This window comes from Equus caballus, chromosome 19, assembly GCF_041296265.1.
Source record: "Equus caballus isolate H_3958 breed thoroughbred chromosome 19, TB-T2T, whole genome shotgun sequence".
In the NCBI taxonomy this organism is placed as follows: Eukaryota; Metazoa; Chordata; class Mammalia; order Perissodactyla; family Equidae; genus Equus; species Equus caballus.
Genome location: NC_091702.1, coordinates 32553983 through 32571406, shown reverse-complemented (window position 1 = coordinate 32571406; position 17424 = coordinate 32553983). Strand labels below are relative to the sequence as shown.

Here is a 17424-nt window from a genome sequence, read left to right as displayed (position 1 = left end):
TCCTTTTCAATTCTACGCGATCATCAGTTGTTTTTTTTTGAGTGAGGCAGCATGCATGGGTGAGTAGAATAGATTCTGTGATGGATAAAAACTATTTGAAAGACACTGTTCTAAACCCTTTGAGTGGGTTGTAAATATACTCTCACAATCCTTAAACATTACACAACAGCAACAAAATAATGGACATGGGACTCTCCCTCCAGTTTCTCACCTTGTTCATCCAAAGATCCTGGCTGCCCAGATCTACTTCTATAAATGTAGTGCCTGTCTATCACATGTCATCCTAACCTCCCCTTATGAATACATCAGTCCCCTATCTCAGGGCATATCACATCATCATCTCATCATTCATTTCTTGGCTGGCACAAATGTCACTTTCTTAGAGAGGCCTTCCTGGAACATCCTGTTAATCTGTGTGTCATTCTCTGTCCTGTTACCTTGTTTTATTTTCTTCAGAACAATTATCAGTATACAAAATCATCTTAGTTTGTTACTTTAGAAAATGTTTCCTCCTGTCTGTTTTATTCATTGTCATATCCCCAGTGCTTAGAAAAAACTGTCTAGTACCTAAGGAAGCACTTAGTAAAGATTGGATAAATAAATGAATGAATGCTTCCCTCCTTCATTTATTCCATGTAGCTGTTCTGGGGACCAGAAGACTGGTTGGTCCACAGAGGCAGAAGCTCTCATTTAAGCCTGATGACATGCTGCACGTACGGGAGCTCCACCTGCCTGCTGACCAGTAGGGGTTATCAGCTACCCCAGCCCTGCAGTTCCATCTTCAATTGCAGAAAGTGAGGCAGGGCTGCTGTTACTCACTGCACTCCTCCAAACTCCTCCATCCCCATGGGAAATATTCCAAGACTCTGGGAAGCACTTGTCTTAGATATAATGTCTGAATTCCCACCTTCTATCAAGGAGCCCTGAGCTGGTCTGACTGGTGAGCATTTCATACAGAAGTTAGAGATGATGGAAGCTGTGTCTGAGCTGAAGCTGTGGATGATGTCAACATCAAGGAAGCATGCAGAGCTGACAGGGGAGTGGGCAGCTGAGGCTCATGAACCCCCGGTTAGTCATCCAATGGTGGAGGAGGACCGGGGGCAGACACTGATGAAAGTTGAATATAAGGATCGAAGAATCAGAGTTGGGGAGATGGTGGTGGGAAGCACTGGAATGAAACATAAGCAGGAGGAAGGTGGTGGGCAGAGGGAATTTTGTGGTGGGGTTATTTATTTTGTTGTTGTTGTTCAACACCTTTATTGAGATATAATTTATATACCCTAAAATTCACCCTTTTAAAGCACACAGTTCAATGATCTTTTTATATATTTACAGAGTTATGTAATCACCACCACAATCTAATTATGGCACATTTTTATCACTCCAAAAGAAATCCTGTACCCATTAGCAGTCATTCCTCATTCACCTGCCCCTTTCACCACCAAGTCCTGGGCGACCTCTAATCTGCTTTCTGTCTCTATAGGTTAGCATACTCTGGACATTTTGTATAAGTGGGATTCTATAATATGTGGCCTTTTGTGGCTGGCTTTTCTTTTACTTAGCATATTTTCGAGATTCATCCATGTTGCAGTATGCATCACTGCTTCATTCCTTTTTGTGGCCAAATAATATTCCATTGTATGAACATGCAGCATTTTATTTATCCATTCATCAGTTGACAGATTTGGGTTGTTTCCACTTTTTAGATATTATGAATAATGTTGCTTTGAGCATTTGAGTACACATTTTTGTGTGGACATATGTTTTCATTTCTCTTCAGTAATATCTAGGAACAGAATGGCTAGGTCATATAGTAACTCTATATTCAACACTTTGAGGAGCTGCCAAACTGTTTTCTAAAGTGTCTGCACCATTTTGTATTCTACTGGGGGGCTATTTCTGGCAGATGATTTTATGAGCTTGTTTTGGATAACTGAGCCCCTTGAGGACCACGAGAATGAGTGTGTTGTCATTCTGCCTGGATCCCACTATTCAACCACTGCTGCACAAATCCACGGACCCCATGAGACCCGATCTGTTGTGATTCTCCTACGTGTCACCCCAGAGGTGTCTTGTGACTAGTCAGTTCCAGCAAGCCTCATGTCCCTCCATCTGTTCATATTAATCATCCTTCAGAGTCCAACCCAAACACTGCATCCTTCACACGAAGCTCCCCTGGCCTCTACCTCAGTATTTTCAATTCTGGCTGCACATTAGAATCTCATGGGAAGTTTTCAACCATACCATACAAAAGCCAGGGCCCACGTGAAAGGTCCTGATGTAATTGGTGCGGAGTAAAGCCTGGGTATTAGGATTATTTAAAAATCTCCTCAGATGATTCTAACATGGATTAAGGACCATTGCTCTGGCCAGAAGAATCCTTTCTCCTGTGAACTTTATAGCAGTTTCTCTTTAATGGCACTCAACAAAACTTTAAAAACATGTTCTACATTTAATTGAAATTGTATAAATATGTATTTTATTTCTCCAGATGGGCCACAAGCTCTTTGAGGACAGAGCCTGTGTTTGATCTGCGTCCTCCAGTCTCCAGTGGGGTTTACCCAGGGACGTTTGTGTATACCATCACCTGAGCTCAATAAACACTTGTTAAATTCACACCCGAAGCCTATCCCTGAAAAAAGAACTAAAAATAGCAAGAGCTGCATGACCTTAGGCAAGTTACATAACCTCTGAGCCTCAGGTGAAAGACTGGGTTCCAACCGTGTCCATCTCGCCTTATGGTGGAAACGTGTAGGAGCCAGCAGGGCAGGAAGTTATCATGGGCTAACCCTTCCTTGGCCACCCTCTCCCCGCATTTCCTGTTTTTCCTTCCCTGATTTGCTTTTTCTCCTTGAGACTTAGCACATGTTCTGTGTTTTTACCCGTTTATCTTCTTTACTGTGTGTCTCCACCCACCCCCAATGGAAGCTCCCTGAGGATAGAGAATTTTGTCAGTTTGGTTCACTGCAGTATCCTCAGCACTCAGAACAGTGTCTTGCACATAGTAGGTGCTCAATTTATTTGTTAAAAGGATAAATAAATGTTAGCCTATTTTTATTTATTTTTATTTATTTATTGAACCCCTGGAGAGCTTGCTGAAACTGATTGCCAGCTCCCTGCCCCTAGAGTTTCTGATCCTGGAGATCAGGGCTAGGGCCTGAGAATCTGCATTTCTTGGTTTTTTTTTTTTAAAGATTGGCCCTGAGCTAACGTCTGTTGCCAATCTTCCTTTTTTTTCTTTTCCCCAAACCCCCCCAGTACATAGTTGTATATTCTAGTTGCAGGTCCTCCTGGTTCTGCTATGTGGGATGTTGCTTCAGCGTGGTTTGATGAGTGGTGCTCAGTCTGCACTGTTGAAACCCTGGGCTGCCCAAGTGGAGCACATGAAATTAACCACTGGGCCACAGGCCAGCCCCTGGCTATTTTTAAAAAGAAGTTTAATCCCTTTCCTCTACACCAGTAACATAAGTCACTTTTTTGGTAAATAATTGTAATTGTTTATTATGAAAACTTCCTTTTCCAGTAAAATTCTATTTCTAACATAAACATATATATTCTGCATTCATTAAGTTTTGGAAATACAGTCTCACTTCTGAGCTAGTCAGCAGTTCTGTTTAAGTGCAGGAAGGGCTGGAGCAGGAGTCAGGGGCATAGTTGGAACTGTGTATGCAGATTGCAGCAGAGGAACAGGGTCTGGGATGGTCATTTGAAGCCAAAGAAACCTGAACATGGGGCGCCCCCGCAATGTTGATTCCTAGGTGTTCCAGAGGACGATGACTGTGATGACAGAGGATGCCAAAAAAAGGAGGTAGAGGCGGAAGAGGAAGGTGTCCATCCTGCAGCCGAACTCCATCCACAGGTCAGTTAGCTGGGCCCTTGTCAATTCTGAGCCCCCATTTCGCTTTGCCTCTCTGGGTCCCGGCTCCTTCCCTACCAACTCTCCCGGCTCCTTCAGGCCTGTGGAGAGGACAGAGACTCAGCTGTGAAGTGGGAAGGAGACAGGATTAGAGAACTGGGGCGTTGGGGAAGTCAAGAGTGTGTGGACAGGGTTGACTTCTCTCACCAGGCAGGTGGGAGGGGGTGAGGCCCAGGCCCTTGTTTTCCTTCTGGTGTGCAGTGGGGTAGCATCTCCTTGAGCCGGTGCAGTATAGAAGCAGGGAATGGAGCCACCGAGGCATGGGTGGGGGCTGGGTGGTGGCCAGGTGCAGCAGGTGGGTGATGAAGATGGTCTCCAGCAGGCTGACCACCATCAGGGACAGACACAGTGCAAAGTAGACACCTGAGGGCAAAGAAAATTGTGAATAACCCAGGGCAGATTCATCTCTACGCTTTTCTTAAGCTTCTTTCCCCAAATCCAGTCTTTCCTCAGAACCCCTTCCCTCCTCAAGTGGAGAGGCAGCCAGCTCTCCTGGTTCCCCTCCCTGTCCGCTGCTGCCTTTGCTTGGTGGGGAGTGGCAGGGGCCATACTGATGAGGGGGGTGCCACTGGCAGGGAGCAAGTCGCTCATCCTGAGCAGGAAGACGTTGTAGCCCAGCAGGAGGGTTATCTTGAATGGAGCACGATTCTCATTTTCTGCCGGCAGGTAGAAGCTGAGGGCGTCGATGGCTATCAGAAAGCTGCTGGGCACCAGAAGGTTTATGACGTAGAGGCTGGGCCTGCGCCTGATGGCCAACTAGTGGGGAGGAGAGAGCAGAGAGCCAGGTGAAGCTAGGGCTGAAGGGAGACTGAGGAATGGTTCCAGCCCCTTCTTTCCTTGGTGTCCTCACCCCAGCAAGGGGCATTTCTAGAACAGGATGAGAAGCAGCGTTCATGTGACTAAAGAGACTCTCCCATACCCATCAAAGAAAACCTAAGCCAGACCTGGCAGATTCAGAAAGGGGGGCTGCATTGGAGGGCTTGGGGGAGAGGCAGGCTGTGAGAGTTACGGTTCCCAGGGGCTTTCTGGTCTTGGGCAAGTAGTGAGAGGGACTTAAAAGAAAGGGAGGGAGATATGGAGAATGGGTAGCCATGCCAGAATCTCTGGGCTTACAAAGAACGCGATCCGGTCAAAAAGTCTGGAGCCCACAAACGTCTTCAGGGTGGCCTTGCTGATACCCAGGAGCTCCCACTCCCCTTGCCTGAAAACAATGTCACGCGAGGTGTCCACTATCTCCCACACTTCCCTGTCCATGCCCAGTGACATGGTTTCCGCTGCAGAGGAGACAAACATTCATTCAACACACATCTTTTCAGCACCTGCTCTGTGCAGGGCTCTGAGTGATGAATTAGAAAACTGCTTCAGCTGCCTTTTTCAGATTGCCCTGCAACATGGCTTCCTCACTGCTCAATGGCCTTCTTTCGATTTTTCAGGAAGTATTGTCCTCTCTTAAGTTCAAGTGCCTCCCACCCCACCATCCACACATCTTCAACTAGCAAATACTCCACTGTCCTTTTTTATGCATTAAAATAAACCCCACTTTGCCTGTGTGTGATTTTTGGCTGCCCCACTGGTTGATCCCACAACCTCCACTGCAACTCACCTGTGTAGATGAAAGAGCTAAAGGTGAGCGTGCAGTTCTGCTGGTCAAAGGGGAAGTAGAAGATGTCCAGGCTACAGACACTGGTGATCCGTGCTGGTTTGTTATACACGATGTCACCTTCGTGAGTCATATATGCAGAGAGGCCTTCTGGGATCTGATCCACATCCGTGCTAAGCGGCAGAATGGGAGGGAGGCAAATGCTCTGGGTTTCATGTCAGTTTAAGTTTCTCTCTTAAGGCGGGGCTTCCCAATGTTGCTCATTATGGCCACTCTGTCATCTTTTTCCCATTTCCAGGGGAGAAGTTAATGACCTGTGATTGTGCTCTTCTCTGAACGAGTTTTTAGTGGTCCCACTGAATGGGTTTGCCCTGCACTGCCCTGGCCTGCTCCTTGCAGAAGGGTCTTCCCTCCAGCTTTCCCCAGCCCTGATACCCACGATTCCACGATGAAGATGTCTGGGAGCCACAGATTCTCAGCTGTCACAGCGAATTTATTGATATTACCACATTCTTTTGGGTTCCAGCTGATGAATGGGTTATTCCAAATCTAGGGCACAGAGAGACGATTATGGCTGAAACCTGGAGCTAGTTTATGTCAACATCTCCTACCCTTTCATTCTCTTAAAAATATACACATAGGCATGTATTTTTTTCTAAATGTAGGGACTATAGGCATATGATAAAACTTCAACCATTTCAGAAAGGTGTGATATAAATCACCATCTTCTCCCTCCTCAGTTCACTCCAACTCAGTCCACATCCCCAACACAGTCCTATTATTAACAGTTTCTTGTGTATCATTCAGAAAAAAGTTAATAGATATTCTAGCATTCTTTTAAATTTACACAGATAGAATCATACTGTGCACACTGATGCACAGGTTTTTTTTTGAGCTCATCTCCTTTTAAACTCTGATTCCCCTTCTTACCCTAGTGACGTCTCCCTTTCTCTAGCTGACAAAGTCTTACTGACCTTTTCCTTCCCACTCAAGGGAAATCTTAAGCTGGGTGCTGGATACAGGTGGGAGCTGAAGCTTGCTTAGGGGCCTCCAACTGTACTGCCCTCCTTCTGTGTATTTTCCATCTATATCTTTCAAAGATGATTGGCAGCCCAGAAAGCTATTTGTCAACACTGCTGACCACATTCTGGTTGGATTTGTCTATTCCCTTGGGTACTGTCGATTTGAACAAATGTCATTTTTGCAAACAAAGCCAGAAAAAAAAGGGGAGGAGAAAAAGAAAAGAAGAAAGCTGAATTCACATACCATCTTTACCCACAGAAATGACGTCAGCAGCTGAAGTTGTACATTCTGACAACAAACAGGCAAAAAACATTCAGGATCATTAATGCCATGAATTCAAGTCCTAGCCTACCTCCTGCCTTTGTTTCCTAAGTGGTCCCTTGTGACAGCTCAGCTTTTCAATCACAAGTTCCAAAAGAAAGGTAGGTCAGAAAAATGCAGGTTGCATGGAAAAAATAGGGGAAAAAACAGCATGGGGGCCCATTGGGAATATATTTTTTGTAGAATATTCCCATACAGGCAGGACTCAAGGACAAAAGTTCTCTGCAGAAGTGTTACTGCAACATTCCCCTTCATGTCTCTCTCCCCTACAGGATAAACACCTAGCTTGTGCAAAATCCATTCAGGGGACTCATTGCTTACCCCTGGACCAGTGCATTGTTGGTTGACAGGGTAAAGAGTCTTTGGTCCCTATAAGAAGCCTATAGAAAGAATGTAGGAGTCAGCACTCACCACTTCCAGGATGGCAGACAGGGTGAAGGAGATGTTGACATGAGTGGGGATGCTGTAGTTGATGAACGGACGGAAGTCCTTCTGGTCAAAGATAGCCTGGAGGACAGCAGGGTTCACCCCATACTGGTCAAAGCCTGAGCAATTGATGGTGAAAGCGTTTGCCCTTCCTATAGAGAACAGAGACCCTCTGAGATGGGAATAGGGCTTTTGTGTTTCCTAAGTGAGAGGAGTACCAGGGCTGGGGCCTGAGAGACTCTCTGCAGAGAAAGAAGATGTGGACATGGTTGAGGCATGTGAGCCCCTCCTTTCTGGGCCACGACTCCCTAGGGGGCCAAGCCTTTCCTCCCAGGGCTGGGGAGGATGGGCTGGGCTGGCTGGTAGGCAAATGGCGGAAGTGGATGTGAGCTGAGTCAGGGCTCAGACCATTCTTCCTGTGCTTTTCTCCCTCATAAAGCCTACCCAAATCTGTATGCAAACAGCCACTCTGGGGAGTCCTATTCGTTCCATACTCGCAACTCTGAAGTTTTGGCCATTATCTGACCACACTTTTTTCTTTCCAGCTCTATTATGAGTCTTCCTCATAGTCACTGAACAAAATTTCCCTAAAATTTTTTCTCTCAATTTTCCCTTTCTACATCCATGTTTTCCCATTTCCAGAAAGGAAAAATTTGGAGAGAAGTAAATATAAGTGTGATGTAAAATACGTGGGAACTTAAGGAATGTTGTATTCAATGTGAATTTACTATCTTCTATGTGCTGTGATCTCTGCCCTTCTCAAATTCAGTGACTTCTAAGATCTGTGCCATTTTCCTTCAAGCCATTTTCCTCATCACCATCTTGAGAAGATCTCATTGATCATCTGCCATGGGGTTGGCGGAGCTATACAATGAAATGTAAAAGCCCTTCTGCCCACCTCAGCCACACCCCAACCCCAGATGACTCTGTGCTTATTCCTGTAACTATGAGCCAGCAAGTTTTTTCCCATAGCTCTTCCACTATCTCCCCATACCAGTAAACTCATAAGGTACATCTCCAAACTAGAGAGAAACAAAACCCAGGGGGGAGAAACCGTTGTCCTTCACCGCCCCCCCCCCACCCCGCCCCACATCACCTCCTCTATGACAAGATCTTCCTAAGTGAAATGGGAAAGGAGTTATGTTATTGTCAATAGGACCTAAGCTACCCTGTTCATAGTTGCTACATCTTGGTGGAAAGGAAAAGTTGGACATTATAAAGGGGTGGAGTTGGAGAGGTCGTAAAATGGAAGGAAAGACAATTTGGTAGATGCCTATGCAGGCAAATTAGAGAGGGGCTGTGTGTACTGATCAGTGAAATGGGTTTTTCTGTCCCCAAAGGAAGCCAAAACATAGATACTACAGAGAAAGGAAATGTTTAACCCAGCTACTTCAGATGCTCTCTGGTTCTGGAGAATGAGAAGGTTTCTGGATTTTGCCCAGAACAGCATTTTTATCTTTCCACGTTCTTGCCCTATCTTACCTTGAAGTAGAAGGCTGACAGTGAGGCAGAGGAGGAATCCGCCTCTCAGAGGCCACCCCCCTTCCATCTTGCTCTTCTGGACTCTTCTCTGGGGAATCACCAGGAACCCCCAAACCCTTGAGCTTAAAGAAGCTCAGACCACACCTTGGTTCCTGGTTTTGAATACTGCTCATGACAGGTGACCGCTGACTGATGAGAAGCTGTGGCCAGAGAGGTCACAGCAGAGTGTCGTGCTGTGTCCCTGTCCAGGTATGCCTTCCGGGCTCCAGGCAGGGAGGAAGTTGGGCCGGGACTAGGGGAGAAGCAGCCTTGTCTAGGTACATGGTTTAAAATCTGAATTCCAAGTACGTTTCAGGGAAAATAGGAGACTTGGGAGATAGGGCAGCGGAGGGTGTTGATAAAGCCTCATCAGGTCCTTATGGAACTATCGTGCCTCAGAGAAAGAAAGAGCATGGACCACCAGGAAAGGGATGGTGGTGCTCTCTTGTAATTTTGTAAGGCAAAAACATGTAATTATTTTATTGCAGACCTAGAAATGTGTCCTTTCTCCAACTGTGGACTTTAGGGATTGTTGTCAATATTGAACTAAGAAGCTGGATTGAGGAGTAAGCTCCTTCTTCATGACATAAACCTAACAGGTCTCTGCTCCCATAGCTGGCACTGTAGCACACATCTGCATCCTCCCTTGTTTGCACTATTGCTATAGCCTCTTTGTAAGGCGTCCTCTATATAGTTTCCCCCCATCTAATCCTTCATTTTGCCATTCTGCTAAAATGGAACTCTCCTGCTTACCCTTCCATATCTAATGTCTCTAAAGGCCTACAGCCCTGGGGCCCTCAGGGTGTGTGTGTGAGCAGAAAATAATTTGATGAGCCTTTTGAAAATACCTGGACTCATCCCCTACCTTCCCTATGGAATTGTGTGTGTCTGTGTTTAAATTTACACACAGTGAGTGTGGTTCTATTCACACTCACTGTATTGAAAACCATTGTGCTGGACTATGTTACAATATAACAATCAGGATATTGACATTGATACGGTCAAGATATAGAGCAGCAATGCCAGGATCCCTCATGTCACCCTTTTATAGTGACAACAACCTCCCTCCCCACTCCCCACTGCCTGGCAACTATTAATCTGTTCTCCATTTCTATAATTTTGTCATTTCAAAAATGTTATATAAGTCAAATCATACAGTATGTAACCTTTTGGGAATGGCTTTTTTCACTCAACGTAATTTTCTGGAGATGCATCCAGATTGTTGCATGTATCAGTACTCATTCTTTTTTATTGCTGAGCAGTATTCCATGGTGTGGAGTACCACAGTTTGTTTAGTCACTTACTCATTGAAGGACATCTGAGTTGAAAGGGAAAACGCTTATTTCCTGTATTTTATTCACAACACTTCTGACACCAACTGTGTGTTTTTTTCCACACACCAAGCAATTCTGACACTGACTACCCAGAGTTAACACAGATACAACAGGTTAAGGGCTCAGTCCCATAAGACTACCCCCAACTTCAGACACCATCCCGAGTCCAGACTTCCCATACTTCTGACCAACTGACCGTGAACCGAGGGTTCCCACAGCCAACCCCCTCCTCAGGTTCGATAATTTGCTATAATGGCTCACAGAACTCATGGAAACACTTGCTTATGTTTACCGGCTTATTATAAAGGATATAATAAAGGATACAGATGAACAGCCAGACGAAAATGTACACATGGCAAGATCTGGAAGATTCAGGAGCTTCTGTCCCTCCCCATGGAGTGCCACCCTCCCGGCACATGGATGTGTTTGCCAATTCAGCAGCTCTCCGAACCCACAGTTTACGGAGTTTTAAAGGAAGCTTCATCACATAGGCATGATTGATTATTAACTCATCCTCTTCAGAGGATGAGGATTGGGGCTGAAAGTGCCAAATTTCTAATCACGGCATGGTCCTTCTGGTGATCGGCCCCCACCCTGAAGCTATCCAGGAGTCTACCAAGAGTTGCCTCATTAGAACAAAAGATGCTCCTGTCATCCAGGAAATCCCAAGGGATGTAGGAGCTCTGTGTCAGGAACCAGAGTCAAAGACCAAATACTAGAACAAAAGATGCTCCTGACACCCCCATCACTCAGGAAATTACAGGGGTTTTAGAAATTCTGAGTCATGAACTGGGAGCAGAGACCAAATACACATTTTCTTTGCAGAGTTGTAAGCAAAGTTGTTTACAATTTTTGTCTATTATGTATAAAGCTACTGCAAACATTTGTGTGCAGGTTTTTGTGTGAACATAAATCTTCTGGAATAAATATCCAGCAGTACAGTTGCTGGGTTGCATGGTATTTGCAGGGACAGTTTTTAAAGAAACTACAGAACTCTCCCAGAGTGGCTGTACCATTCTACATCCCCACCAGCAATGCACGAGTGATCCAGTTTCTCTGCATTTTTAAAGGTTTAGAACTTTGGATAAGCAAGGATTTCTTAAAGCAGGATCCCCAAATCATAAACATAAAGGAAAAGATTGATAAATTGAGCGACATTAAAAATTTTAAACTTTTGTTCATCAAAGGACACAAAATGTGAAAAGTCAAATCACAACCTGGGAAAATATCTTTGCAACACTTAAAACTAAAACAAAAAGTAAGAGAATAATAAGTACAAAATTCATAACTGTTGTTAGCTACTTGGAGGAAAGGGAGATGGATATGTTGGGAAGGTTCTCACAGAAGACTCAGAGAGGCGGACGGCCCCATGGCCCAGTGGTTAAGTTCACGCGCTCTGCTTCGGAGGCCCGGGGTTTCGCCGCTTTGGATCCTGGCACTGCTCATCAGGCCACGCTGAGGCAGCGCCCCACATGCCACAACTAGAAGGACCCACAACTAAAATATACAACTATGTACCGGGGGTGCTTTGGGGAGAAAAAGGAAAAAATAAAATCTTTTTTTTAAAAAGGGAAGACTTCAAAGACAGTTGTTGTAGGTGGAGATGCAGACAGACTTTTACTTTTCACTCTACACCCCATATATAATGTTTACATTTTTTACTCATGGGCATATTTTAAAAACAGTTTTATTGAGGTACAATTGACATAAAATAAATGGTTTAAAGACTATGCTTTCACAAGTTTTAACATATATATACACCCATGAAACCATCACCACAATCAAGATAATGAGCGTATTCATCATCCTCCATAATTTTCTGTGTCCCTTTGCCATCCCTCCACACTGCCCTTGTAATTCCTCCCCTTCTTCTGACCCCCAGGTAACCACTGATCCGTTACTATGAGTTACTTTTACATTTCCTAGAATTTTTACATCCTCTCTTCTTTCCTTATATAGTTATTTAAAGCTATACATTTCCTTTGAAACACTTATCCCCAGTAGTTTTCATATGTACTAGTTTCAGTTCTAGAGATTGTTTTAAATTCAATTTTTCTTTTCTTTTCTTTTTTTTTTAAAGATTGGCACCTGGGCTAACAACTGTTGCCAATCTTTTTTTTTTTTTCTGCTTTTTCTCCCCAAATCCCCCAAGTATACAGTTATATATTTTAGTTGTGGGTCCTTCTAGTTTTAGCATGTGGGACACCTCCGCAACGTGGCCTAATGAGTGGTGCCATGTCTGTGCCCAGGATCCAAACTGGCAAAACCCTGGGCCACCAAAGCGGAGCGCGGGAACTTAACCACTCGGCCAGGGACTGGCCCCCCCCCTTTTTTTTAAGATAATTTTTTTTGTTTTTATTTATTTATTTATTTTTGAGGAAGATTAGCCCTGAGCTAATGTCCACCACCAGTCTCCTCTTTTTGTTGAGGAAAGTTGGCCCTGAGCTAAAATCCTTGCCCATCTTTCTCTACTTTATATGTGGGATGCCGCCACAGCATGGCTTGATAAGTGGTGCATAGGTCTGCACCCAGGATCCAAACTGGTGAACCCCAGGCCATGGAAGCAGAGTGCATGAACTTAACTGCTACGCCACTGGGCCAGCCCCGATTTTTCTCTTTGACTTGTTGAGTTATTTAGAAATATACTTTTTAGTCTACAAATGTGGAAGAGGGTAGGTTATTTTTTTTTGTTATCAAGTCCTAGTTTAATTGTTTTGTGATTAAAGAGGCAGCATAAAAAAGTGGTTAAGAATATGCGCTTTAAAGCTAGACTCCCTTGAATCCTAGGTCCACTATTTATAAGCTGTAAAATCTTGGGCTTAAATTACTTAAGTTACTTAACCTCTTTGCCTCAGTTTCTTCATCTATAGAATGGATGACAATAACAGCTGCTATCTCATAGGGTTATTAAGAGGATTAAATGGAATAATAATTATAAAATGCTTAGAACAATGCTGGTACCTAATCAGCACTGCATAAGTGTTTGTTAATGACAATAAAAATAAAATATCAGAGAACACAGTCTGATTGCTACTAAATTTTGAGACTTGCTTTATAGCCCATGCATACTTATTTTTCATATTCTATATGTGCTTGAAAGAATGCACATCTTTCGATCGTTGAGTGTAGAGTTTTGCATATCCTCATTAAATCTAATTTAACTGTGTCAAGTCTATTTCTTTCCTAATGTGTTATTCACTGAAATATGTTGAAATTTCTCATTATAATGGTAGATCTGTCACTTTCTCTTTGTAATTCTTTCAATTTTTGCTTTATATATTTTCATGCTATTTTACTAGGTGCATTCAAGTTTACAATGTTTATATCCTCCAAGTGATTAAACATTTTATCATAACGTAGCAATCTTCTTTATCCTGAATAATTGTTTTGTCTTCTTTTTAGAGTTTTTAAAAGTATAATTTTCAGTAGAAATGTGACATACGTACAGAAGAGGGCTCAAATCGTTAGTGTACAGCCTGATGCATTTTCATACACACACCTGTATAGCCACCCCTCAGAACAAGAAATAGAACTTGATAGGTACTGCAGGAGCTCCCTCCACCCTCTTCCCAGTTGAATAGCAGAATGTTAAACAGCGTATGAGGCAGTCTTTATGATAGGTGGATGCCAGCCCTGCCTTTGAGCTCTTGGGTTACAGGAAAGACACCCTCCTTTCACGATATTGAGTAGAATATGTCACTGGCCTGTGGATCAAGGTCATACTTTTTTTAAGTCCCCATTTCAGATGGGGCACTTACAGACATAAAAGTATGTATTCCAGAGACGTGCCTTTTCAAAGTTCATTTTGGTCATGGGACTCATTGTAACAAAGGGTTTATTTTTTGACATTAACCTTTAAAGGGAGTTTTTCCAAGTAGCCAAACAAGCCCCAAGACTAATATATACGTAGTACTCATGGGTTCTCAAAGGTCAGTTAATTGGTAAACATTCCGTGACCCATACAGCAATAGGTGCCCTTTCCCCTGCTGTCCACAGAGCTTGAGTGAGCCAGCAGTGTGTTTACAGGTGTCGTAATCACTTTAAGGGGAGGGCAACTGATTTTGGTTTTCACTTCTGATTTCAGTTTCAATATTATTTATTATTGGAGTATAGCAAAAGTGGCTGTTTGAAAGTTTAGCCTGTTACATGCTAGTTTGAGTAAGTATTTTAGATGCTTCTGTGCAGTTGAATGAATGAGAAGGATCACCAATGACCTTGCCCAAGGGCTCTATTACCTGGCATCCTGCCAGCGCAGGCTCCTTGTGGGCGCACCAGGAGCTGGCAGTGTCACATTTCCCTGTGAGAGCAATGAGGCGAGTTCTTCAAACATTGCTCTGCTCACTGGAGACACTGATTGGAGACTCTTTGATTCCAGCCATTTCACAGAGGGACATCACGTTTACCGAATCTAAAATATTTTTGCTGTGATTATTGGAATGCTATGAGATGCTTTTCCATCAACTTAAAATTTTTTAACTCAATTTTTTGTGTAGAGAATACAAACCCTTAATACAGAGTTCTAAAGATGCCAGCAGGGTATATAGGGAAGTGTCACCATTTCCACCTCTGCCCTCAGTGTTAACCTCACTAGAGGTAGCCATTATTTTTAGTTTTATTGTTTTTATTCTATACTGTATACAATATAGGATAAATATATCCTTCCAAAGACAGCAAACTCTATTTAACATTCCTTTTTTTGTTAACAATAGTTCTATTGAGATAATCACATACCATACATTTCACCCTTCACACACTATTCTACATCTTGCTTTGGTTGTTTATCAACTTTTTATTATGAAAAGTGGTAAACATACAGGAAGGAGAGAATAGTTTGAAGAACCTCCATATACCCATCAACCCAGACTCAACAGTTATCAAGACTTTGTCACACATGTTTTATCTAGCTCTGTTTTCTTCTTTCCTCTGCTCCTTTCTCCTCCCCTTCCTCCTTCTCTTTTGTGCTAAAATGTTAGAAAGCAAATCCCAGACACTATATCTGCCTTGTTTATTTTTGCTTTTTCTGAGGAAAACTTGCCCTGAGCTAACATCTGTGTCAACCTTCCTCTATTTTTTTTAGGTGGGATGCCACCACAGCGTGGCTTGATGGGTGGTGCTACGTCCACGCATGGGAGTTGAACCCAGGAACGTAGGGCTGCCTAAGGGGAGTGTGCGAACTTAACCACTATACCACTGGGCCAGCCTCATATCTGCCTTGTTTTTTCTTACTGATGATTTTGTCTGAGATTGACAAGCCATTCCAACTTACTCCTGATTAGTATTTGCCTTAAATATCTTTTCCTAACATTTACCTTTAGCTTTTCTGTGTCCTTATGTTTTAGGTGTGTCTTTAAAATCCAACTTTACAAACGCTGACTAAATTGTTGAGTTTAATCCACTTACATTTATTTTGATTACTAATATATTTGGATTTATTTCTGCCATTTCATTTCACACTGTTTCTTTTTTTCCTCCTTGCTTGCCTTCTTTTGGATTCATTTAGGATTTTCTCTCTTTATTTCATTTTCCATTTTTTACTGATTTGGAAATCATATACTCTATTTCTGTTATTTTGGTGGATGCCCTTGACATTTTACCATTCAGACTGTGAAAGATTGTGACCCAGATGAGTAAGTGCCCAGAAGCCCAGGCCTATTCTCTTCCTACATTGCATCTTTCTTCTCAACATATACCAGTGGCCTTATGGGAGGTTCCCTGTCATCAGTTGAACAAGGAAGAAAGGTTTGGGTACAGTTTACACGTGGTTCTGTACAATATACTGACGCTACCCCAAAGTGTACAGCTATAGCACTACAGCCTCACTCCAAGATGGCGCCAAAGGACAGTGGTGAAGGGAAAAACTCCTGGGGGACAAAACTTTCAGCAATGTGCCTGGCTGTTCATTCTTCCTGGAAGGAGAGATGGCTGGAGGTATAAATTTATGTGATTATAATCCATGTGCAGGGGGTAATGGTTTAGTTGGGTGTTCAGGTAACTTGTAAAAAACAACTGGAATATTGGTAACAAGAAGATCTAGGGAAGAGATTTGTGAATAGACCTCTTCAATCGGGCACAGAATGTGAAGATATTTTTGTCTTGAGCAACCTCAGCAGAGGAAGATGTTAATAATCAAGTTGACAAGATGACCGAAGCTGTGAGAAAATGTCAGCCTCTTCCCTGAGCTACCCATGCCCCTGCTCAATGGACTCATGAACAACACGGCTGTGGTGAGAGAGATTTTGTGTGAGCTCCACAATGTAGACTTTCACACACTAAGGCCTACCTTGTTACAGTCACCGCTGAGTGCCCAACCTGCTAAGAAAAGAGACAAACACTGAGTTTCCAATATGGCACTGTTTCCCAGGGGGTGATCAGCTAGCTACACAGGGCAGTTTGGTTACACAGAACCAATTTCATCATGAAAGGGGCAGAGTTTTGTTCTCACTGGAATAGATACTCGTGCTGAATGTGATTTCCCTCCCTGCAATCAATGCTTCTGCCAAAACTACTATCTGTGAACTTATAAAATGCCTTATTCCACCATGAATCCATACAGTCTTACCCTTGACCGAAGAACTCATTTTATAGCAAATGAAGTATGGCATTAGGCTCATGCTCATAGGATTCATTGGTTTTATCACATGCCCCATTAATCTGAACCAGCTAGCCTGATAGAACAATAGAATGGCCTTCTGAGGGGCTGGCTCAGTGGCACAGTGGTTAAGTTCGCACATTCCCCTTCAGTGGCCCCGGGTTCACCGGTTCCGATCCAGGGTGCGGACATGGCACCACTTGGTAAGCCATGCTGTGGCAGCCATCCCACATATAAAGTAGAGGAAGATGGGCACGGATGTTAACTCAGGGCCAGTCTTCCTCACCAAAAAGAGGAGGATTGGCAGCAGATGTTAGCTCAGGGCTAATCTTCCTTAAAAAAAGAATGGCCTTTTGAAGACTTACCTATGATGGCAGCTGGGTGGCAACATCATGGGGGAGTGGGAGTAAAGTTTTCCAAGGTATGGTGTATGCTATAAGTTAGTGATCAATATATGGTGCCATTTACCCTATAGGCAGGATTCAAAGTCTAGGAATCAAGGGAGGGAAATAGGAAAGGTTCCTCTCACTATTATCCCTAGTAAGCCACTAACAAAATGTTTGCTTCCTATTCCTGAAATTTTGGGTTCTGCTGTTCCTGAAGTCTTAGTTCCCAATAGAGTAATGCTTCCACCAGGGGAGATAGCAATGGTTCCAATAAACTAGAAGTTGAGACTGCCACTTGACCTTGTCTT

At 43.4% G+C, this 17424-nt stretch overlaps 1 protein-coding gene across 1 annotated transcript; it reads right to left on the bottom strand.

Annotated features, from left to right (window-relative positions):
- Nucleotides 1–3663: 3663 nt before the first annotated feature.
- Nucleotides 3664–8835, bottom strand: LOC106780847 (5-hydroxytryptamine receptor 3C-like). The gene is made up of 9 exons (XM_014732679.3): nucleotides 8769–8835; nucleotides 7272–7438; nucleotides 6783–6827; nucleotides 5956–6065; nucleotides 5520–5689; nucleotides 5030–5190; nucleotides 4468–4672; nucleotides 4064–4279; nucleotides 3664–3957 (listed from the first exon to the last, which is right to left on the bottom strand). Exons 1-9 carry the CDS (start codon nucleotides 8833–8835, stop codon nucleotides 3755–3757), a joined length of 1344 nt encoding a protein of 447 aa, XP_014588165.1. The 3' UTR covers nucleotides 3664–3754.
- Between the last annotated feature and the right edge of the window lie 8589 nt (nucleotides 8836–17424).